General features: G+C 45.6%; 1 protein-coding gene across 10 annotated transcripts in view; it reads right to left on the bottom strand.

Annotated features, from left to right (window-relative positions):
* RAPGEF2 (Rap guanine nucleotide exchange factor 2) overlaps window positions 1-24,228 on the bottom strand; it is a 246,659-nt gene that overhangs the window by 149,468 nt on the left and 72,963 nt on the right. For all 10 annotated transcript variants that reach the window (XM_073576748.1, XM_073576778.1, XM_073576703.1 and 7 more), the window contains exons 2-3: window positions 14,410-14,480; window positions 8,739-8,795 (exon numbers count right to left, since the gene is read on the bottom strand). In XM_073576748.1, the coding sequence (XP_073432849.1) occupies window positions 8,739-8,795; window positions 14,410-14,480 (128 nt within the window). The remainder of the gene's footprint in view (window positions 1-8,738; window positions 8,796-14,409; window positions 14,481-24,228) is intronic.

The raw sequence follows: 24,228 nt of genomic DNA, 5'->3' as shown, positions 1-24,228 counted from the left end.
CAAGTGACGTGCTATGCTACAGTCGCCTGCATTGATCCGCTAGTGACGTGCTATACAACAGCCGCCTGCAGGGATCCGCTAGTGACGTGCTATGCAACAGCTGCCTGCAGGGATCCGCTAGTGACGTGCTATGCTACGGTCGCCTGCAGGGATCCGCTAGAGACGTGCTATGCTACAGCCGCCTGCAGGGATCCACTAGTGCCGTGCTATGCTTTAGCCGCATGCAGGGATCCGCTAGTGACGTGCTATGCTACAGCCGCCTGCAGGGATCCACTAGTGATGTGCTATGCTATAGTCACCTGCAGGGATCCGCTAGTGACATGCTATGCTACAGCCGCCTGCAGGGATCTGCTAGTGACGTGCTATGCTACAGCCGCCAGCAGGGCGACTATTGCCCTTGCACACCATCAGGAATACATGGCTCCTAATTATATGTTCATTCTGCTCCCCGGGCTGGAAACATTAAGTCATACTAGGGGACAAGCTATGCCTACAGAAATAATTAGCTCTTCTACACTAATTACAATTGCCTTATTCATAATAGTCATATTACTAAGCTGGAAACAAACTCTTTCCTAACATTATGGAAACATAACACACTGTAGCTTCCAAGTGTAACCATATGCTTCATCATGGTTTATGGTAATGTGTAGATTTGCTTAAAAACCATAAGTCCATTTACACAAACCGATCAACGGCACCAAATGACTGCGGATCAGGTCTGTGTCTGCTGATCTACAGCCGTTTACACAGGCGCCCTGAGCTGTCTAATACAGGGGTGGACAAATCAGTGGTGCAACAGAATAGGGGCCAAACGCATAAGGGGGCACACTCCAACCTCCAAAGCAGCTTGTGTCATAGACAACTATTGGAGTTTTCCAATATATAGGACCCCCAAAGTCACTTCAAACCTGGTTAGGTCCCTAAAAATTTTTATAAATTACCTTGAAAAAATGAAAAAAATTACTGCTACATTTTTAAACCTCCTAAAATGCTAAAGTAAAAGAAAATTTTCCAAATGGAAAGCTGAAGGAAATGCCATTTATTAAAAGTTTTTGTGTGGTCTGACTACCTAGATTAAGGCAGAATCGACGTTTGTGAATTGCTCATTTTTTGACATTTCTGTCAAATGTCTGATATTTTTGTAGATAAAAACAGAAAACTTATTGACCTAAATTTACCACTATCATAAAATATAATGTGTCATGAAAAAACAATGTCAATCACTGGGATACATGGAAGCATTCCAGCATTCCATTATTGCAACATAAAGTGACAGCGGTCAGATTTCCAAAATTTAGCCTGGTCATTAATGGGTTAAAGTACCACTTAAGAGTGTAGTTTATTCTATGGCACCGCGGAAGTGGTACTTTAAATGCAATTCCCCTTCCCCCTGTCTCATACTCGCCTGTCGCTGCTTTCATTCTTTTCCAGCATCTCAGTCGAAAAGTGACCTGCCGGCTGCTCCAGCGTTTCACGGAGGGGGGCAGAGGTCACTTTTCAATATAAGTCTATGAGAGCGTCCTTATGGCCTCATCATGGCTTTCATAGACTTGCACTGAGCTCATGACCTAGCGTCTGACTTCTGGACAGTCAAAAGTTAGGGGCACAAGATGGCGCCGCGGGACCCAAGCGGCATCAGTAAAAGGTGAATGTCTGTTTCCTATGGTAATGAGGACTCTTGACTAGTCCTTGGGGTGTTAGCTTCCCCAGACTGGTCAGCCCTGTTAACATAATTGGCATGAGCCAACCTCATCGCCAGCTCATACAAATCTAGCGCATGCGCGACGCTCATTCTGGCAGTGTCAGTGCGTCTCTGAAGCTGGGTGTATGCTTCCTAGCTTCAGAGACACTACACATCACCGGAAGTTCAGAAAGATGGCTTTCGGTCACATGCAGCGCACGTGGCTTCAAGGATGACCGTGATTATTGCTATATGCAGCAATATTCTCGTGATGCTGTACAGTTAGGTCCATATATATTTGGACAGAGACAACATTTTTCTAATTTTGGTTCTAGACATTACCACAATGAACTTTAAACAAACCAATTCAGATGCAGTTGAAGTTGCTCCTGATACAAAGCATACCACATCATCTGTAAAACACGGCGGAGGCAGTGTGATGGCTTGGGCATGCATGGCTGCCAGTGGCACTGGGTCACTAGTGTTTATTGATGATGTGTCACAGGACAGAAGCAGCCGAATGAATTCTGAGATATTCAGAGCCATACTGTGTGCTCAGATCCAGCCAAATGCAGCCAAACTGGCTGGTCGTCATTTCATACTACAGATGGACAATGACCCAAAACATAAAGCCAAAGCAACCCAGGAGTTTATCAAAGCAAAGAAGTGGAATATTCTTGAATGGCCAAAGTCTGTCACCTGATCTCAACCCAAATGAGCATGCATTTCACTTGTTAAAGACTAAACTTCAGACAGAAAGGCCCACAAACAAACAGCAACTGAAAACCACCGCAGTGAAGGCCTGGCAGAGCATCAAAAAGGAGGAAACACAGCGTCTAGTGATGTCCATGAGTTCAAGAGTTCAGGCAGTCATTGCCAACAAAGGGTTTTCAACCAAGTACTAGAAATGAACATTTTATTCACAATTATTTGATCTGTCCAATTACTTTTGGTCCCTTTAAAAACAGGGTGGCACATGTTAAGGAGCTGAAACTCCTAAACCCTTCATCCAATTTTAATATGGATACCCTCAAATGAAAGCTGAAAGTCTGAACTTCAACTGCATTTGTTTAAAATTCATTGTGGTAATGTCTAGAACCAAAATTAGAAAAAAAAGTTGTCTCTGTCCAAATATATATGGACCTAACTGTAGTACAAGCAGTCAGATGATTGCTATTTAAAGTCACTGAAGGGGACTGATGGAAAAAAAAAAAGACATAAAAGAAAAAAAAATAAAATTTAAAAAAATTTTTTAAAAAGTTTACATCACTCACATCTTCCCCCACTGAAAATAATTTAAAAAAAAAAAACCACGTGGGTATCATCGCATCCAGAAAAGTCAGAGCAAAATGTAAAAATGAACCCAATTGGTAAACACCGTAAACAAAAAAAATTCAACAAAATTGCGCTTGTTTTTTCATGATTGCCACAATACAGCAAAAAATGCTGTAAGCAGAGATCAGAAAGTGAAGTCTATCCAAAAACGGTATAAAAAACATTCCACCACTAAACAAAATAAAAAAATATTAAAAAACATTGGCATTGCTGTAATCACACTGATGAGCAGAATCATATTGAGAGGTCAATTTTAACATAATGTACGCCATAAAAACATTTCCCCAAAAACAATGTCAGAAATGGGGGGTCCACAATTTCACCGTAGTTAGAATTTTTCCCCGTTTTCCAGCACACAATGTGGTAAAATGAATGGTGTTTTTCAAAAGTACAACTCATCCCGCAAAAAACAAACCTGCACACGTCAAGGTGGATAGAGAAATAAAAAGTGTCATGGATCTTGGAAGACGGGGAGGAAAAATGCAAATTGCCCTTGTTGGGAATGGGTTCAGAGGAGGTGCTGGGAATTGACCCCACAAGTGTGGTACAAATATCCTACCCTGCACATAGGGCGTCAGTAATAAAGGCTTGAAAAAACACTTTATAACAGAATGTTCCAGCTTTTTAAGAAAAATATTATTTCCTAAATGGGGGTGTTGCATAATTGCCTTCAAAATGGCTATCGTGGAGGAAACACTAACACCACACTGAATATGGTCCAAACTCGCTATACCAAGACCTAAAACCAAAGGTGGGAGATTGGCACTACTAAATCACTACAGGCCGCCAGGGCACCCCTCAGCGCCAGGGCTCATACGCCAACAGCACAAGGAAATGTGCTGCCGGAGACAAAAGGATGTTCACATGAACACCAAGAAATATGCAGAAACACACTGTCCACGAGCGTCAGTAATGGACATAATCTGCTAGTGACAGGACACGCTGCACTGATGCCGCTTTGCCTTTTCTCTCCACCCCAGGGATCTGATAAGCCATGTACAGCCACTCTGTGGTTTCAGCTTTCAGGCTCTGATCCAAAACCTATGAGATCATTTATTTACATAGATGTGAAACTGAACACCTCGCTAAAGTGCTGATTTACATGGCGCTGCCACCTCTACCCATCCTTATAGAGCATGTCACAGGCACAAGTGCTGTGATGAGAAGGAGATGGTAACAATTTCCTCTCAAGTCTCACCACTGGCCAAACTGTACATTGGTGAGTACACATGGGGACACAATGCCAGCCCCCCTAGTCGCTGCACTGTGCAGTCGCGTAATAGCGGATCACCACTTCCCCCTATGTCCGATGCTGGAATGTGCTAAAAGTCATAGTAACAAGAAAAATAATCAGGGCCTGCTGCAGCTTGAGGTCTGAGACAATACACAGAGTGCTGTGGCCCCTTCCTTCTCCTAATCAGTGGTCGGGTCTCAGAATATGAGCAAAGTGATGGCATATCCAGGAAAATTCCTTCAATGTTACAGGGAATCTGTCACCAGATTTTTGCCACTGAGAGCAGCATACTGTAGAGACAGAGACCCCGATCCCAGCAATGTAACCCTTACTAGTCTGTTTGATGTGGTTTTGATAATATCACTGTTTTATCAGCAGATTATCATCACTACAGGACTAGTAAACCTGCTGCCATATTCATTAGCTCTATATAATCTTGCTCCCACCACTGATTGGCAGCTTTGGCAGCTTTCTGCCTATGCACAGTATACACAATCAGTGGCTGGGGGCATGGTTATACAGAGTTCAGCAGAACTTTTAGAATCACTGTTTTATTTGCAGCAAAGCTATCAAAATGACAGCAAGTAGCCCACTAAGTGAAACATCGCTGGAATCAGGGTCTCTGCACCTACATCCTGCTCTTTTTAGACAGGATAGCAAAAACCTGGTGATTATCGTTAACCCCTAGGCCATTTTGCGCTTTTGTTTTTGGCTCCCCTTCTTCCCAGATTCATTAACCTTTTGATTTTTTGTTTAATATGGCCATGTGAGGTCTTGTTTTTTGCAAGACAAGTTGTACTTTTGAACGACACCATTCGTTTTAACATATTGTGTACTGGAAAATGAGAAAGTAAATTAGAAAATTCCAAGTGCTGTAAAATTGCAAAAAAAAAAAAACAAAAAAAAACAGGTGCATTTCCAGGTTTTTTTTTTTCTTTTCTTCTTTTCACATGCTTCAATAGTCTGCAGCACTTTAATCTCCTCTGCTACATACAGGCGAAGATCAGCGCCAACCACGGGGTGGTGCGAATGGCAATCTGGCAATGACAACCACAGAGGTCTGCTGCAGATCTCTGGATGTCATGCCATCCCATCGATGACCCACGATCATGTGGCGGAGTCACCGATGGGCGGAGCCAGAGATGCGTTTCCTGTAAGCGAGAGTTAAATGACAGCGGCATTTAACTAGTTAACAGATGCATGTGGAATCGCGATCCACCCACAGCTGTTAACTGGTTAAATTCTGCTGTAATTTTCTGACAGGGGCATTTAACTCTCACTTACAGGAAACGCATCTCTGGCTCCGCCCATCGGTGAGATGCTTTCAGAGTGGATGAAGGGTTTACAAGGCAGGGGGAGAAGAAAAAGTGATGCATAATTGGAGAAAGAAGCCAGTTTCTCTTATTTTCAGGTATACTATTGATTGATGCAAAGTCTGTTTAAATGACTGCGACCATTTAAGTCTATTAACCCCTTAACGACAGGGGTATTTTTGGTTTTGCATTTTCATTTTTTCCTCCCCTTCTTTCCAGAGCCATAACTTTATTTTTCCATCTATATGGCCATGTGAGGGCTTATTTTTTGCGGGACGAGTTGTACTTTTTAAATGACACCATTGGTTTTTCCATGTCGTGTACTCGAAAACGGGAAAAAAATTCCAAGTGCGGTGAAATTGCCAAAAAAGTGCAATCCCACACTAGTTTTTTGCTTGGCTTTTTTGCTAGGTTCACTAGATGCTAAATCTGGCCTGCCATTATGATTCTCCAGGTCATTACGAGTTCATAGACACCAAACATGTCTATGTCCTCTTTTATATAAGTGGTGAAAAAAAAATCCAAAGTTTGCTAAAAAAAAAAAAAAAAAATCTGCGCAATTTTCCGAGACCCGTAGCGTCTCCATTTTTCATGATCTGGGGTCGGGTGAGGTCTCATTTTTTCCGTGCAGGGCTGACGTTTTTAATGATACCACTTTTGTGCAGATATGTTCTTTTGATCGCCCGTTATTGCATTTTAATGCAATGTCTTAGCGACCAAAAAAACGTAATTCTGGCGTTTTGAATTTATTTCTCGCTACGCCGTTTAGCGAACAGGTTAATGCTTTTTTTTTTTTTATTGACAGATCGGGCGATTCTGAACGCGGCGATACCTAATATGTGTATGTGGGATTTTTTTTTTTTCACTGTTTTATTTTGATTGGGGCGAAAGGTGGGTGATTTGAACTTTTAGGTTTTTTCATTTTTAAACTTTTTTTTTTTTTTTTTTTTTACTTTTGGCATGCTTCAATAGCCTACATAGGAGGCTAGAAGCATGCGCAACCCGATCGGCTCTGCTACATATGGGCGATGAGCAGATCGCCCATATGTAACAGATTTACTGCTGTGCTTTCAGCGCCGACCACCGGGTGGCGCTGAAAGCCATATGCCAGGAACAACCAGAGGTCTCATAGAGACCTCTGGTTGCCCAGGCAACATGAGGCCGACCCCCGATCACGTGACGGGGGTCGCCGATGACGTCATTTCTGGCCCGGCGGCCAGAAATGCTATTTAAATGCCCGCTGTCAGCGGGATTTAACTAGTTAATAGGCGCGGGCGGACGGCGATTCCACTCGCGCCTATTGCGGGCACATGTCAGCTGTTCATAACAGCTGATATGTCCCTGCTTTGATGCGCGCTCAGCGCCGGAGCCCTCATCAAAGCAGGGGAGATGTCTAATGACGGACTGGGTCCGTCATTGGATATTAAGGGGTTAAGGTTGAACTACAGGCCACGAACTATGAAGCCATTGGAAATATATGAAGTGGGATTTCTGTATATATCTACACATCACACACAATAAATTTCACACAAATACATATATACAAAATATCTATAAGCTGGATTAAAATGTGTCAGGCTGGTTTCACATTTGCGTTTTTTAGCGCTGGAAAAAAACGCTAACCTGCGCATGCGTTTTTTCCCCTATATTTAACATGGGTGCGCATACCTGCGCGCTTGTAAGCGCATGTATGCGATTTTCATGCGCTGCGTTTTTTTGGGGTGTGCGATTGGATTTTCCAGACGCATCATGTTGCATTTTTTGGCCCTGCAAAAAAGCGCATGTGCACATATGCGCACGTTTTGCGCTAAAAATGGCCATTATAGCCTATGGATGCGCATATGTGCGCACTGGCATGCTCATGTAAGCGTTTTTTTGCATATGCGTTTTTTTTTTTTAACCATGGAATTTAGGGGTTTGAGTTAGAGTTAGGGTTAGTTAAGGGGGTTTAGGGTTAGGGTTAGGGTCAGGGTCAGGGTTAGGGTTGGGTTTTGGGTCAGGGTTAGGGTTTAGTATGGTTTGGTTAAGGGTTAGGGTCAGGGTTAGGGTCAGGATTAGGGTTAAGTATGGTTTTGTTAAGGGTTAGGGTCAGGGTTAGGGTTAGGGTTAGGGTCAGGGTTAGGGTTAGGGTCAGGGTTAGGGTTAGGGTCAGGGTTAGGGTTAGGGTCAGGGTTAGGGTTAAGTATGGTTTTGTTAAGGATTAGGGTCAGGGTTAGGGTCAGGATTAGGGTTAAGTATGGTTTGGTTAAGGGTTAGGGTCAGGGTTAGGGTTAGGGTCAGGGTTAAGTATGGTTTGGTTAAGGGTTAGGGTCAGGGTTAGGGTTATGGTTAGGGTCAGGGTCAGGGTTAGGGTTAGTTAGGGTTTAGGGTTTGGGTTAGGGTTAAGTATGATTTGGTTAAGGGTTAGGGTCAGGGTTAGGGTTAGGGTCAGGGTTAGGGTTAGTAAAGTCATGGTTTGGGTAGTGTGAGGGGCCACCTAAAAATGTTGGAAAAAAACGCAAACGCGGTAAAAACGCGCTAAAAACGCATACAAACGCATAAAAACGCTGCGTTTTTTTCATGCATGCTCATAAAAATGCTTGAAAAAAACGCAGCAGTTGTATGCTTATGTATGCGTTTTTTCAATGCTTTTTTTGCGGGAAAAACGCGCTGCAAAAAAAAGCAAGTGTGAAACTAGCCTCAGATCACAATTTTGAAAGATTTGGGGCATGTAAGCCAGGCCTACACCCCAATTTCAGACGCAATGTTGCACAATTTGCGACTTTTTGCACAAATTGTGACTTTTGGGGGCTCAGTTTATACACGTGGGCTCTGCCAGAGCACAATGCACGGCTTTTCCTAACATGTAGCAGCTGATATAAAGGACACACATGGAGGGGTCTCTTCTGCAACACACGATGCACAGCACGACGGAGTTTGATGGGGTCGGGACAAGAAGATATGGTGAAGAAGCAATATGATGACGGATCAGATAAGGGCTGGACATGTGTAATGGCGGCTACCTCTAGGTCCCCTACCAATACTTCACATTCCGGCCTTATCGCTGAGAAGCGGGAATGTACAAAACAGAAATTCCTAGAACTGTACAATGGTGAAAAGAACACAAACAACCCTGGATATGAAGCGCGGCATCTGGTGAGTAACCAGCAGAAGGACGAGAAGTGACACTTACTAGTACAAGACTTCATTAGCTTCATGTCTTTCGTATCGGACAGTTTCACACATCAATCTGCAATACAGAAAGACAGATTACCATCAGATATGCCACATCCCAGAATTACAGTCCGTACAGGGACATAAATAGTCATTGCCATGTGTCTGATCAGGGGAAACACAAAAAAACAGATTCATGAGAACGTTTAGCTACAGACATCATAAAATGCCATGGAAACACAGTGGTAGTGGTGAAGTGACTCCTCACATGGGTCCATGATCATAGGTGCCCATAAGAGCAGAAAACGGCCCGAGAACACAGATTTCAATGGATCCATGATAGAAAGTAAAAATCCACTGTGGTGTGCATCCTAGAGAAGAACAGCTCCATACATACAGCACACAGCGGAGCACTGTATGGCGGCACGTAAAGTGCCGCATACGTACGAGACTCAGCGTGCCACCATACATTCTCCATAGATATCAGGCTTTAGTGTCAGACTACGGCTAAAATCAATATTCAGTGTCAGCAGCTTGATCCTTCTGGTGAAAATGATATAAAATTGAGTAGCTCAAACCAGAAATGTAAGCCAATAACCAGATTACTAATGTGCGGACCTGGGTGGGAGTGCTACACCATGAGCACATGAAAGTGCGACTGAGGGAGATAAATGTCACATTAAAGGAAAGCAAAGAGAACGCTCCATCGCTGACACATTGCCTTTCAGCCGCCCAACATTTTCCAGCTTGGATATTTTCCATACCAATTAAGAAATTAAGAGACGACAGTTTTACATGAACGGCCCCGTGTAATTGTGCTCTCAGAGTTCCTGCAAACAGCTCCTGAAATGGTGCAGCTGCTCCTCCATAAAGCTCCAGATCCTCCATGAAACACAACTCCTCCTACACAGCCTCGCTCCCTGCCATGTCAGAGCGGGATGTCAGTGCCCACTAAGGGGCAAAGTCACAAACTACAACTAGAGGCTCCAAAGCACCACTATCCGACATACACCTTATACTAAAGTCAGACATTTATATGGGGGCTGCAGCTTATCCCTGCATAGGTGCACGCACACGTTCAGCAATTTTCTGCTGAAAATACTGGAGCGTTGGCAGGAAAACCACTGCAGGACATCTAAGCTGGCCGCGCCCCTGGGGGCAGGACCTCAGCTGGCCACACCCCAGGGGCGAAGGACCTCTAAGTTGGCCACGCCCCTAGTGGCAGGACCTCTAAGCTGGCCTCCCACCTGGGGCGCGGGACCTCTAAGCTGGCCGCGCCGCTGGGGCACAGGACCTCTAAGCTGGCCACGCCCCTGGTGGCAGGACCTCTAAGCTGGCCTCCCACCTGGGGCGCAGGACCTCTAAGCTGGCCTCCCACCTGGGGCGCAGGACCTCTAAGCTGGCCTCCCACCTGGGGCGCAGGACCTCTAAGCTGGCCTCCCACCTGGGGCACAGGACCTCTAAGCTGGCCACGCCCCTGGTGGCAGGACCTCTAAGCTGGCCTCCCACCTGGGGCACAGGACCTCTAAGCTGGCCTCCCACCTGGGGCACAGGACCTCTAAGCTGGCCTCCCACCTGGGGCACAGGACCTCTAAGCTGGCCTCCCACCTGGGGCACAGGACCTCTAAGCTGGCCGGGCCGCTGGGGCACAGGACCTCTAAGCTGGCCGCATCGCTGGGGCACAGGACCTCTAAGCTGGCCGCATCGCTGGGGGGGCAGGACCTCTAAAGCTGGCCGCACCGCTGGGGAGGCAGGACCTCTAAGCTGGCTAAAAATCACTTTTGCAATTGGGTTCTATAAAAAAATGTTACACTGTTTGCCTTCTACAGCCTATGCTGGCTGCACAATGAGCTAACTGGGAATCTGCCAGTCAGCCTGCTATGGGGAGTTTAACGCTTATCTGTTGTTTTCGGAGTTCCTCTCAGCTGATCTATGGCCACAGACCAAATCAAAGTTGTAGGTGCAGAGAAACAGACCCTGTAAAAACAAAAATAGTGCAAAATTTTTAATGAAACCCAAAAGTAAAAATGATTTTTAAATCCAAATACACACAGCTAAAAAAAAAAAAAAAAAGTAATAATAATATTACACAAAGAAACTGGCCGGTGGTGGCACGGAAATAAGCAAGTGGCAATGTAATAATGCGAGCTCTACAGCTAACAGCATAATATCCAGTATTGTGCAACAACCTGTACAAGCGACTAGAAGAAAGCAGAAACAAATTAGCGGAGGCCGCGGAGGAGATGAACATTACGCCAGGTAAAGTAAAATGGAAGCTGACAAATTAGTCATACAGCCCACACATTGCCTTTAATTACACGCGCTGATTATATATAATTTGGTGTCCCAGCAGAACCCAAGCTTTCAGTCTTTTCACTTTAATTGTAGATGAAAGTCAATAGAAAGTGATGTCAAATCTGGGCCGACCTGCTGTCGGTAATGTGGTGCGCACACAAGAAACTATGCGAAAAACTGGTTAAATGGATCTGTGATGAAAAGATGCAGCCGCGAGTATGGGGACAGGTCCACGCAGGTCAGAGTGATCACACACAGTTTTTGAGTCCGATACATTCATGAAGAGAGCGCTCCGCTCACCGCTCCCCAGCCCCCGGTCAGTGACTGATCGATGGGTAAGGTGAATACGGTGCGCATCAGTCAGCCATTAATAACTGCTGAGAGCAATAGGGGAGACTGTGGGAAAAAGCAGTCATACAAATAAAGACGTTGCTCTTCATTGCAGTTCAGAAAAAAAGGTTTCACCATACATCATTATCTCAGACAACAATTCACACTTGGCATTTTTGCTACTTTTTTTCTGCATCAAAACCTGCACTCTTGGCAGAAAAGAATTAGTGTCAAAAACACATGTTTTGGTGCATTTTGTGCTGTGTTTCTCAGGATCCAATGTTCAGCTTTGCTTCCACTACAGAGGAATGAACACAGGTCACCAATACAAGATGTTCATAAAAAAATACACATACAAATGTAACTGCTGAGGGAAGTGAATTGGTCTGAAATAATTTACCTAAGACACTGGCAGTGCATTGAGTTTGTAGGACACTGTAACTTTCTCACTACAGTTAGCCATTGAGTTACTCAGGCATTGTTAAATCTCACACCTTGGTCAGCCACAGGCATTGTGCAATCTCACACCTTTATTGGCCGATGATTACTTTTTTCACATCACTAATTTAATGAAACTGTACTAATCCAGACTGCCATCTCAGGTGACCAAGACAAGATGGTAAACCTAAAAAATAAATAGGTTTCATATACTGCTGTACTTGCTTTTTTCAATAAAAAGCCTGCAAAACCTGATACTTGCTTTTTTGTAGTGTTTTGTCAGCATTTTTTTTCCATCACCCATTGCCTTCAACGGGTAAAAAACGCTGAAAGAAGTGACATGCTGTATGTCCAAAAAAACAAGCAAAGCACTAAATACTGATGACAAAAAAAAAAACAGTGTGTGTGCATGAGATTTCTGAAATCTCATAGGCTTTGCTGGTACTGTAAAACACAGTTGAAAAGGAGCCTTAAAAACCACAGCACAAGCGCCCAGTGTGAATTTGGCCTTAGTGTAAGAGCAGTGAGACTCTGGATCTCTCTGCCATATGACGGATTTATTAAACAAGTTTAAAGATGATCTGGATTTCTTTCTTGAAAAATATATGACTACAGGTTGTGTGTATAAGGCTATGTGCACATGTAGCAGAAAGTTTCTGCTTAAAAAAACGGACTCCCTTCCCAGAAACGGCGCGTTTTTTTTCTGCGCGTTTCCCGCGCGGCTTGTGCGCAAAAACGCACGGTTTTTATGCGTTTTTTTCCGCTCAGTTCCAGACCCATTGAAATAGCCAGAAATACGGAAAAATCAACGAAATTAATGAGCATGCTGCGTTTTTTACCGCGAAGCGTTTTTTTCGCGGTAAAAAACACATCAAAATGAACAAAAATTGAAAAATGCACAGAAATGAATGGGAAGCTTATTTTTAGCGTTTTTATAGCGGATTTATTGGTAAATCCGCTAAAAAAACGCTGTGTGCACAGCCTAAAATTTCTTCAGAGGGGTCACTGATGCAGTGATTTATTACATGTGGAGTCAAGAAGGATTTTTTACGTAATAAACAATTATGAAACTAAACGGTATAGATAGCGGATAAAAGTCTGGAGGATGACATCAATGTTGGCCTATAAGCCCATCAGATGTAGTCATGAAAAGACTTTCCTGAAGAAAGTGCCTGATCATGGCAGGAACCTGGTCCATGTCGTCATTCAATGTGTCCTACAGTCCAGGGAATTGGGGAAGTCATGGGAAGGTTCTCTAGTGAATTCACATGGATTTGCTGCTTGCAGATAGAGATCTGTGATGTCCTGTACACTGACATTTTGCCACCAGACAGCATCTCTTAGCGCTCTGATGTGAGTTATTAATATACAAGCATCACAAGGCCGCTGAGGCTTATATGTGTAGGTCACTATGTAGATACTTACTCTTATAACCCTATAACCAGCTTCAAATAAATGCACAATAGATTTTTCTTACACATAAAGAACGTTGTTTGGACCTACCTTCATAGTCCATCAATTTTAGCTTGTCGTTGGGAACTACCCTCAGTCTTTCATCAATTCTAGCTCGTCGTTGGGACCTACCCTCATACTCCATCAATTCTAGCTTGTCGTTGGGAACTACCCGCCTAGTCTCATCAATTCTAGCTTGTCGTTGAGACCTATCCCCATAGTCCATCAATTCTAGCTTGTCATTGGGAACTACCCTCATAGTCCATCATCAATTCTAGCTTGTCGTTGGGACCTACCCTCATTCTCGTCAATTCTAGCTTGTCGTTGGGACCTACCCTCATAGTCTCATCAATTCTAGCTTGTCGTTGAGACCTACCCTCATAGTCTCATCAATTCTAGCTTGTCGTTGAGACCTACCCTCATTAGTCATTCATCAATTCTAGCTCGTCATTGGGAACTACCCTCAGTCCATCATCAATTCTAGCTTGTCGTTGGGACCTACCCTCATAGTCTCAACAATTCTAGCTTGTCGTTGGGACCTACCCTCATAGTCTCATCAATTCTAGCTTGTCGTTGAGACCTACCCTCATAGTCCATCTTCAATTCTAGCTTGTCGTTGGGACCTACCCTCATAATCCTTCATCAATTCTAGCTTGTCGTTGGGACCTACCCTCACAGTCCATTAATTTTAGCTTGTTGTTGGGACCTACCCTCAACGTCCTTCATCAATTCTGGCTTGTCGTTGGGAACTACCATCAGTCTTTCATCAATTCTAGCTCGTAGTTGGGACCTACCCTCATAGTCCATCAATTCTAGCTTGTCGTTGGGACCCACCCTCATAATCCATCAATTCTAGCTTGTCGTTGGGACCTACCCTCATAGTCCTTCATCAATTCTAGCTTGTCGTTGGGACCTACCCTCATAGTCCATCAATTCTAGCTTGTCGTTGGTACCTACCCTCATAGTCCATCAATTCTAGCTTGTCGTTGGGACCTACCCTCATAATCCTTCATCAATTCTAGCTTGTCGTTTGGACCTACCCTCATAGTCCATTAATTTTAGCTTGTTGTTGGGACTTGCCCTCAAAGTCCTTCATCAATTCTAGCAAGAGAACAATGTGGTGCAATTCCTGAACCACATGCTAGGTGGCTCTTGGCCTTGAGAAGGTACCTTACCTTAGCTGATGTTCCCGCAGGTTGGACAGGGCCTCCATCCCATGGAGGTAGGAATACACAATCTCAAGATCCTACAACAGAAGAGAAAACACTATTATATTGGGAAAACATTTGCTGATAAAGCCCGACAAGTATGTGCACCTACATAAAATGCCGAGGACCGTTGTAAATACTATGTCCTCGCTTATCTTGGACCGATTCGGAGCTATGTAAATGTACCTCACGAATATTAGACGGGAAGGATATTGTGGACGTTCCTAAGAAAGCTCATTTCACAATTATCTTGCAGTCTAAACAGACTACCAAGCACCTGATAAGCAAGATGCTCATTCGTCAGGTGAAATGATTTTTGGTGCTGAAGTTGAGCAGCCTATGCGCACAGAATGTTCGATCACAAATCGATCAACACAAATTGTCGTAGTTTACTTATCTACACAGGCTATGGAGAGACCATTACTAGGCAATAAAAAGTGGAGGAGTTCAAAGGGTTCTCCAAAAACATAAATTTGACAAAAGGCAGACAATGTGATAAGCTATACGCAGTATTAATATGGCCCTCCGGGCTCCTTGGCAGCTATTCTTTACATGGTGCAACAATGGTGTAAATCCTATACACATGACCACCACAGGCAATGAATGACCCCATATACCGCAGGAACCCACTGAGGTCAGTGATTGGCTGCTGCAGTCATGTGTGTAGATCAATGACAAGCAATTAAAAGACCAGCATTACAGAAATAACATCTCCAAGTAGCTACATGACTGCTGGCGTCAGGTGGATTGTCGGGGACGCCATCGTCGCCGTTAGGCTAGCACATGGGGGATTTGTCGGCGAGTGATAACTAAGATTTTTTGCCATCACTCATTTTCTGAACTTGGAAAATCCCTTTATGATTCGGTCAGTTCTCACAGCATTCTGTCAAAATGTGAAATTAGCAATGTAAAAAAAAAAAAATGGAGAAGAGTAATAATAGTATGTCACAAACTGCGTAGAAAAGTGAAGTGTTTACAAAGTCACGGCTCCACTTTACATAAAGCGACAATGGTGTCCACATAGCGATACACGGATACACTAAGGCTCAGACCCTCTGCCTGCCAGGACCTGATCAGCGCTGCATCCTTACAATTAGCGGCTGCCATTACTTGCAATTCCTGCCTATTCCCCTTGATATAAAGCAGAGAACGTCTGACAGGTCATGACTGGGGACGAGAACAAGGCTCCCGCCGACACGTTTTGTTTGAGTAATTGACAAGCATACGCAGAAGTGATCGGTAAGGGTTTAATGCAGCTTTTAAGACCTTGATGAAATCCCCTGCAGAATAAATATCAAGCTAGATATTATGCAGACTGGCATTCCAGATGGATAGGAATATTGTTATCTACTAATCATTAGGCGCTGGGCCCAGAGGAAGAGCAGAAAGAAAGGCTTCCATATAAAAGAAAATTCACACGCAGCCGTATCACCAGCCTGTTTGATAGATGGTGTTCTGTTCTGGCAGCAACTAAAATAAGTTTCATTCTCTAGGGGGCCAGACAGATGGATAAAGTGATCCAGCATAGCGGTGGAGCTCCAGTGTATCACCGGGGGGCCGAGCAAGGTCTCACTTATTACTAAACTGCAGGTTACAAGGGCAAAATGTCCCCAGAAACTGCAGATCACAAAATCACTGCACCACAATCGTGATTTCAATCAGCAGCCATGACTTTACTAGAGGATGGCAGCCGCTTCAGGGTCTATTTCCAGACCCCATTATTACAGTAGATGATAGCAGCTGCTTCAGGGTCCATTTCCAGACTCCATTATTACAGCAGAGGTTAGCTGCGGCTTCAGGGTCTATTTCCAGACCCCATTATTACAGTAGAGGATGGCAGCCGCTTCAGGGTCCTTTCCCAGACCCCAATATTACAGTAAAGGATAGCAGCCGCTTCAGGGTCTATTTCCAGACCCCATTATTACAGTAGAGGATAGCATCCGCTTCAGGGTCTATTTCCAGACCCCAATATTACAGTAGAGGATAGCAGCCGCTTCAGGGTCCATGTCCAGACTCCCATTATTACAGCAGAGGTTAGCTGCGGCTTCAGGGTCTATTCTCAGACCCCATTATTACAGTAGAGGATAGCAGCCGCTTCAGGGTCTATTTCCAGACCCCAATATTACAGTAGAGGATAGCATCCGCTTCAGGGTCTATTTCCAGACCCCAATATTACAGTAGAGGATAGCAGTCGCTTCAGGGTCCATTTCCAGACTCCATTATTACAGCAGAGGTTAGCTGCGGCTTCAGGGTCTATTCTCAGACCCCATTATTACAGTAGAGGATAGCCGCTTCAGGGTCTATTTCCAGATCCCATTATTACAGTAGAGGATGGCAGCCGCTTCAGGGTCCATTCCCAGACCCCATTATTACAGTAGAGGATAGCCGCTTCAGGGTCTATTTCCAGACCCCATTATTACAGTAGAGGATGGCAGCAGCTTCAGGGTCCATTCCCAGACCCCAATATTACAGTAGAGGATAGCGTCCGCTTCAGGGTCCTTTCCCAGACCCCAATATTACAGTAGAGGATAGCATCCACTTCAGGGTCTATTCCCAGACCCCATTATTACAGTAGAGGATAGCAGCCGCTTCAGGGTCCATTCCCAGACCCCATTATTACAGTAGAGCAGAACTGGGCAAAAGTGCGGCCTGGGGGCCACACCCGGCCCGCTGGTTGTTCCCGTCTTGCCTGCAGACCAAGACAGCCGAGGAGCTATATACAGTGGCCTATGGGCCGCACCTTATTTTCCCCAGCCTGTTCTCCATTGCCTAAGGAAGCAGGCAGCGATGAATGCATTGGTAGAGGAGGCGCCGCCGGCCCCTTCTTCCACCAATCAGCATGCGAGACAGCTGATGCAATGACATCACTTTATCACGTCAGCTGTGCACTGCGGAGAGTAGGTGCTTCTGAGAGAGCACTGGGGGAACGGGAGCAAGGTGAGCATGTTTTTTATTTAACGTGTATTGGATGTTTGACTGGACATGGGGCTCTCGGGTCTCCTGCTGATCATGAGGCGGCCGTGTGGAGACTCTTACACTATATGAAGGCTGTGTATGCTCATACGATAAATAGAAGGGGCTGTGTGCAGGCTCAAATGGTAAATAATAATAATAATAATCTTTATTTTTATATAGCGCTAACATATTCCGCAGCGCTTTACAGTTTGCACACATTTTCATCACTGTCCCCGATGGGGCTCACAATCTAAATTCCCTATCAGTATGTCTTTGGAGTGAGGGAAGAAACCGGAGTACCCGGAGGAAACCCACGCAAACACGGGGAGAACATACAAACTCCTTGCAGATGTTGTCCTTGGTGGGATTCGAACCCAGGACCCCAGTGCTGCAAGGCTGCAGCGCTAACCACTGAGCCACCGTGCTGCCCTAAATAGGAGGATGTCAGCATACTTAATTCTGCTCAATATTAAGTGGTACAGTTAATATAAATTAATTATAGTTAATATTAAAATTGAGCAGAATTAATTTCAGTCTATTGCTTTGGCCCTCCACAAGTGTCTCAAGTGGCCCTCTCAGGAAAAATTGATTTCCCACCTCTGCAGTAGAGGATAGCAGCAGCTTCAGGGTCCATTCCCATACACAATTATTACAGTGACCTCATGAACATGTGAAGATGCTGCACATCCCACTACTCAGAATGTGATGGCCATCAGAGCACGATTCATACAACCCCTCAAGTTTTACAGGAGCATTACAAGCACGACATGGATGCATAAGACGATTATTTACTCAAATGATCATGTTACACTCCTTGTCCCAGGTATTGCAGTCCACGATTCCTTTCCCTGGGTCCGCTGCCCGCCCAGGGTTTTGAAAGTTGCCCAGCTTGGATCATCACATCTCCCAAGACCTACCGTACTTAAGACTCATTAACACACACCTGTGTCTCTTGGGATTGCATTTCTAAGTCTTAGGCTGGAGTCACACATAGCGACTCACCAGCGATCCTGACAACGATATCAATGTGTCAGGATCGCTGGTGAATCGCTATGTGATCGCTGGTGAGCTGTCAAACAGACAGCTTCACCAGCGATCAGCACAGCGACGCCCGGCGTCGCTGTGCACGTTAGTAACCAGCGCGCTGATGCAGAAAGCTGGTAACTAACGTACACATCGGGTATCCAAGGGACGTGCGTCCCTAGATACCCGACGTGTACGTTAGTTACCAGCTCCCTGCATCAGCGCACTGGTAACTAACGTACACATCGGGTATCTAAGGGACGCACGTCCCTTGGATACCCGATGTGTACATTAGTTACCAGCAGATCGCTGGTCTCCCGCCTGTCACACGCAGCGATGCGTAGTGGCCAGCGGGAGACCAGCGACCAAAAAAAGAAAAAAAAAATCCTGGCCTTTCCTGCAGCGATCAGCGATACCGGCAGGGGGGCCGGTCGCTGGTCAGTGTCACACACAGCGATCTCGCTGGTGAGATCACTGTTACATCACAAAACTTGTGACTCAGCAGCGACCTCGCTAACGAGATCGCTATGTGTGACGGGGCCTTTAGTCCCATGTAAGGCTCGTTTCACAGTTGCGTCTTTGTGCGCAACGCATCATGCGCAAGTAGAAACGCACATGTGTTTTTGCATGCGTTTGAATTTTTTTATGCGTATGCGTTCTCTAGGTGTCACATTTCACAGGAGGAAAATCCTTGAAAAATCCTTGAAACAGACTCCACCAATGTTTGTGTAGGGGGTGGTTTAAACCAGTGTCTAGACATGTTTACTCTTAAAACGCATGCGTACACAAACGCAGGTGTACGCATGTCCATGAGCACAACTGCGTTCCCAGACTGTAATGTGCTGTTCTGGCGTATTCCGTGCGCAAGCTTTTTTTTTACACCTTTGGACGGATCCAAAAATGCAACATGTTGCGCCCAGCGCATCTAGATGCACACCTGGAAAAACCGCATGCGCACGAAAACGCAGATGAACGCATGCAAACGCAAGACCATGCGTATGCCATGTTAAACATAGGTACGCATGACGCATGAGCACAATGCGCTGCGCACAAAAATGCTAATGTGAAACCAGCCTTAGCGGTTCTTCACCATTTGCACCGTTTGTGCTTTGTGTTCATGTTTCCATTCATGCCTGCTAGGTTCAACTGCAAACGCCCTGCTGATCCGGCATTCCTGGTGATCTCTACAGTCCTCGCTGCCCATGTCCCTTCATGCTCGCTGCATCAACCACCAGGGCCTGCATGCCAAAGCTGACGCTAATAGGATCCACCTCACTTATTGAGCCTCTTGGGTCATGTATCCTCCTAGTCCCAGACATGTATATGTGCCATATAGGCTGGACTATGCCTGTCTAGGTCCTTGGCGAGTGACATCCTCCATAGATCAAGTTATCTGTTACTTGTGTCACCGACACATATGGAGTGTCTGAGGGTTTGCTTCTTTGACAGTTAATTCTAGAACTACAAGACCCATCACCTAACCTTAGGACAGTCCATTATTAGATTAGAGGGGGTCCTAACCCTGAGAGACCCCTGTGGGCCACTGCAGCGCAGTACTATTCAAGTGAATAAAACTGAGAAACGAAGCCAGGCACAGCCACTACCAAAACTACGAAGCTGTGCCTGACATACAATGAATGGGACACGTTAACCCTCTTAAGTCACCTGATCAGTGGTGGGTGACAGGAGACAAACACCCAATAATCGAATATTAGAACAGGTCATCATTATTGCACTCCAGATAAACCCCAGCCGATTTCTAATCATCCCCGTTGGGTTTCTGGGACAGCCGGATGTCACTTCAAGTGTGGTCACTACACCTTCGATAATAAAGGTAGTGAACACTTCATTCAGACCCCAGAAAGGGGCATACTGCAATGCTGCAAATGAAGTCCTAGAAGAAGCTAGGTTTCAGGGTTGTCTAAGAAAAAATAATCATCACCTACGGCATTTCCAAGTCACCAAACATGGAGATGGTGATGTCACATTGTGACCGCACAGCCAACAATTTCTGCTGCCTTACTGGTAAATTAGGGTCTTCTACTATTCTTTAGCCATCAATCACAAGTTTGGGACACTGGCTGGGGTATTCTTATTAGATACAAGCTACAAGTAATCAGACTCTTCAGAGACCACCGTAAGAGGCTCGATTTGCCAGCAGTACGGCGTTAGCAGCGCCACCCTCGAGCCTTCTGACATTTTAGGCAATTGCCTGCATGTCATTTACCCCTGTCCTCATTTAGCCCAAAAAAACAGCTACAAAATGGAAAAATCTGCTCTGCTGTAGAAAGCGCAGGCTTCACATTTAGCCGGAGGCTCTGGGGGAGTCGGTCTGGTAACAGCTCTGGAAAGCTTCAGTTTCTGCTACTCCTGTACTGAATAGTGGGACGCACAGACACCGCCTCGTAGGAGACTGCACTGAAGTAGCACATCATCTCTAGGTTGCCAGGGGCAACCCTGGCAGGATGATGCAGCCAGGGAACCCGCAGTAAGATCTCAGTTCTAGTCGCTGAGCATTGCAGTCAGCACACACACAAGCAGGGGGATGGGATCACCAAGAAACCGAGCAATCAAAATCTCTCTGCCAACCTGCTAACCTTCTGTACTTATGGGAGAATGGCTGCTGTCAGCCCGTCAGCAGCAAGAACATGAAAACTCAGGAGACAAAATAGACACGACGTCTCCAACAGTATACCACTGTCATGAAAACTCATCATGATGGTCTCCGCTAGTGCATACAAGATCACAACGAAATCAATGTCTTGTAGAAACCAAAATTGCATTGCATGTGGCATTCGGGGGGGGGGGCTGTCTTGTCAAAGACGATGGGCACTTTGCATAATATATCAAACTAGAAATCTAGTCTGCATAGGGGGTCTTTATCTAGATCTATCAAGGAGATGTTAAAGACCAAGATAAAGTGCTATTTATGAAGTAATAGGCACGCACTGCACACTATCACCACACTCACATGGAAAGTTCAAAGAGGTTGCTGCATATGAAAGCCCAAAGTATTAATATTGACTACAACACGAGAATGGTGCTAAACTGCAGGGCCAGAAAAGGCAGAATGTCTGGTCCTGCAGTCCAGCCCCATTCCGCCCTCTCTGGTCCTGCAGTCCAGCCCCATTCCGCCCTCTCTGGTCCTGCAGTCCAGCCCCATTCCGCCCTCTCTGGTCCTGCAGTCCAGCCCCATTCCGCCCTCTCTGGTCCTGCAGTCCAGCCCCATTCCGCCCTCTCTGGTCCTGCAGTCCAGCCCCATTCCGCCCTCTCTGGTCCTGCAGTCCAGCCCCATTCCGCCCTCTCTGGTCCTGCAGTCCAGCCCCATTCCGCCCTCTCTGGTCCTGCAGTCCAGCCCCATTCCGCCCTCTCTGGTCCTGCAGTCCAGCCCCATTCCGCCCTCTCTGGTCCTGCAGTCCAGCCCCATTCCGCCCTCTCTGGTCCTGCAGTCCAGCCCCATTCCGCCCTCTCTGGTCCTGCAGTCCAGCCCCATTCCGCCCTCTCTGGTCCTGCAGTCCAGCCCCATTCCGCCCTCTCTGGTCCTGCAGTCCAGCCCCATTCCGCCCTCTCTGGTCCTGCAGTCCAGCCCCATTCCGCCCTCTCTGGTCCTGCAGTCCAGCCCCATTCTGCCCTCTCTGGTCCTGCAGTCCAGCCCCATTCTGCCCTCTCTGGTCCTGCAGTCCAGCCCCATTCTGCCCTCTCTGGTCCTGCAGTCCAGCCCCATTCTGCCCTCTCTGGTCCTGCAGTCCAGCCCCATTCTGCCCTCTCTGGTCCTGCAGTCCAGCCCCATTCTGCCCTCTCTGGTCCTGCAGTCCAGCCCCATTCTGCCCTCTCTGGTCCTGCAGTCCAGCCCCATTCTGCCCTCTCTGGTCCTGCAGTCCAGCCCCATTCTGCCCTCTCTGGTCCTGCAGTTCAGCCCCAACCATTTGTGAGGCTGGAGACAAGGGAGGTTAAATGATCACTGTGGTTTGTCCTGATGAAGAAGTGTGTCACTTCGAAATGCGTAGACTAATAAACCGCATTTCTACAATTCTTGTCTCCTGCTCATGACTGGACTACTGGCAGCTCCGATTTTAACCCACTCATCTCCAGCCTCGCAAGTTTCTTCACATTGTGGATCTGAAGCAGCCTTCTACTCTTGTACAGGGATTGTGAATTCGCAACCCCCTCCGGTGAGCAAAACTGCCTCTTTGTTTCCCTTTTCTTACTCGGGTTTTGTTCTTATTGTCTTTCCAGTTTCTCTTATACTCAAAAAATAAAGTAAGTGATACTCACTTTCCGGGATCTATCTAGATTTAGTACAGGCGGCTATGTGGTCTGCATTGACATAGGAAGAGACGTCACTGTTCCAGCATCAGAAGCACCACTGGGTCGGTGATTGGCTGCAGCGGTAAGGTGATGAGCAGTGCTTCATCAAATGTTTTTCTAAAGATGCGCTGCACAAGTCCCTTGACCACTGCTGTCCTGCCAATTGGTGGATCAGTGACGTATCACTTGATGCTCAGCCAGATGTCAGTTTTTCACATACGACTGAAAAATATGGATAGATCTCATACCTTTAATCATTGACGGACACATCTGAAAAAGGGCCCCCTGTGCAAGAACAATATTTGGGCCCCTCTGTGTCTGTGAGAGGAACTGCTTGCTGCCTTGGTGATGGATGTGGGCCCCCTTACCTCTTGGGCCCCTGTGCGGCTGCATACGTTGCACTAGTGTATGTCTGCCCCTTCCTTTTATAGCCAATCGGCTGTACACGTGTCCATGAATTTCTGCACATCAAGTTGTCTGCACAAAATTGCAGAAACAGGTCTGATTTTGATCCAACTTATGGATAAAACTCCCCAATTTAAGTGTACGGGTCTGTGAAAAACACCGGACAGCACTCAGATTTTCATAAAGCATTTGACAGAAGGTAGAAAACCGCCATCAGTTTTATATTCAGACACGGAAAACATATGAAACTGATGGTAACAACTGACAAATGCTTATAAAGCTTGGAACGATTTTGCATTTGGGAAAAAAAAAACATATGAGGCCATAGATTATTAATAGCTCTGAGCCCCCGAAGGACACTGATTTTGCCCAGTTTAATTTGTTTATTAAATGTGTCCCAAGAAATAATTCTGTACTTGTAACAATTATATCTGTAGGAAGAGGCAAAGTACCATAATAAAACTAAAAAAAAAAAAAAAAAATCCCATCTTTACTTCAGCACATATCACCTGTCAGGCCACAATGTACTGTAGAAGACAGAATGCCATCTTTCCAGATGACAATATTCCCACCAAAAGCTAGATCTGACTCAGAACAAGCTAGTATAGCGAAGCTGATGTGTGACGTGGAAAAAGAGCCAATAAGAAAGCTCCAACAATCTGGGGATGTTGGGGTATGCAATGGATTTTTTGGTTGTGGAATTTGATCCAAAAAATCTGTAACTCCGATTTCCCAAAATGTCAGGCGCCTGCTGCAGAGATATTCTGGTCCTTCATATTTGACATCACCATGGACTTCATGCTTTGCAATGCAGTGTTACAGTAAAAGGTGCTGTATTTCCACAATATCCAGCAATTTTTATCACTGTGGATTTTCTACCACAGTGGGGAGATCCGCCGGGGACGTACACCAAGAATTCAAAGCTCTTAAAAACGGATTCATAATTAGGCATCTACACAAAATGTCCTACCAGATTGTCATACTACAGCCAACAACATGGATCCTGGACAACAGTCATGTAAAGCGATTGCCCGATAGGCCTCCTAGAAGTGCAAATGGACATCATAGAGGAGATCTACAACTTCAGAAGGTCCA

Source organism: Dendrobates tinctorius, unplaced genomic scaffold, assembly GCF_039654945.1.
Source record: "Dendrobates tinctorius isolate UK_male_01 unplaced genomic scaffold, ASM3965494v1 ptg000008l, whole genome shotgun sequence".
NCBI classification, from domain to species: Eukaryota; Metazoa; Chordata; class Amphibia; order Anura; family Dendrobatidae; genus Dendrobates; species Dendrobates tinctorius.
This window is presented reverse-complemented; position numbering and strand designations above follow the sequence as displayed.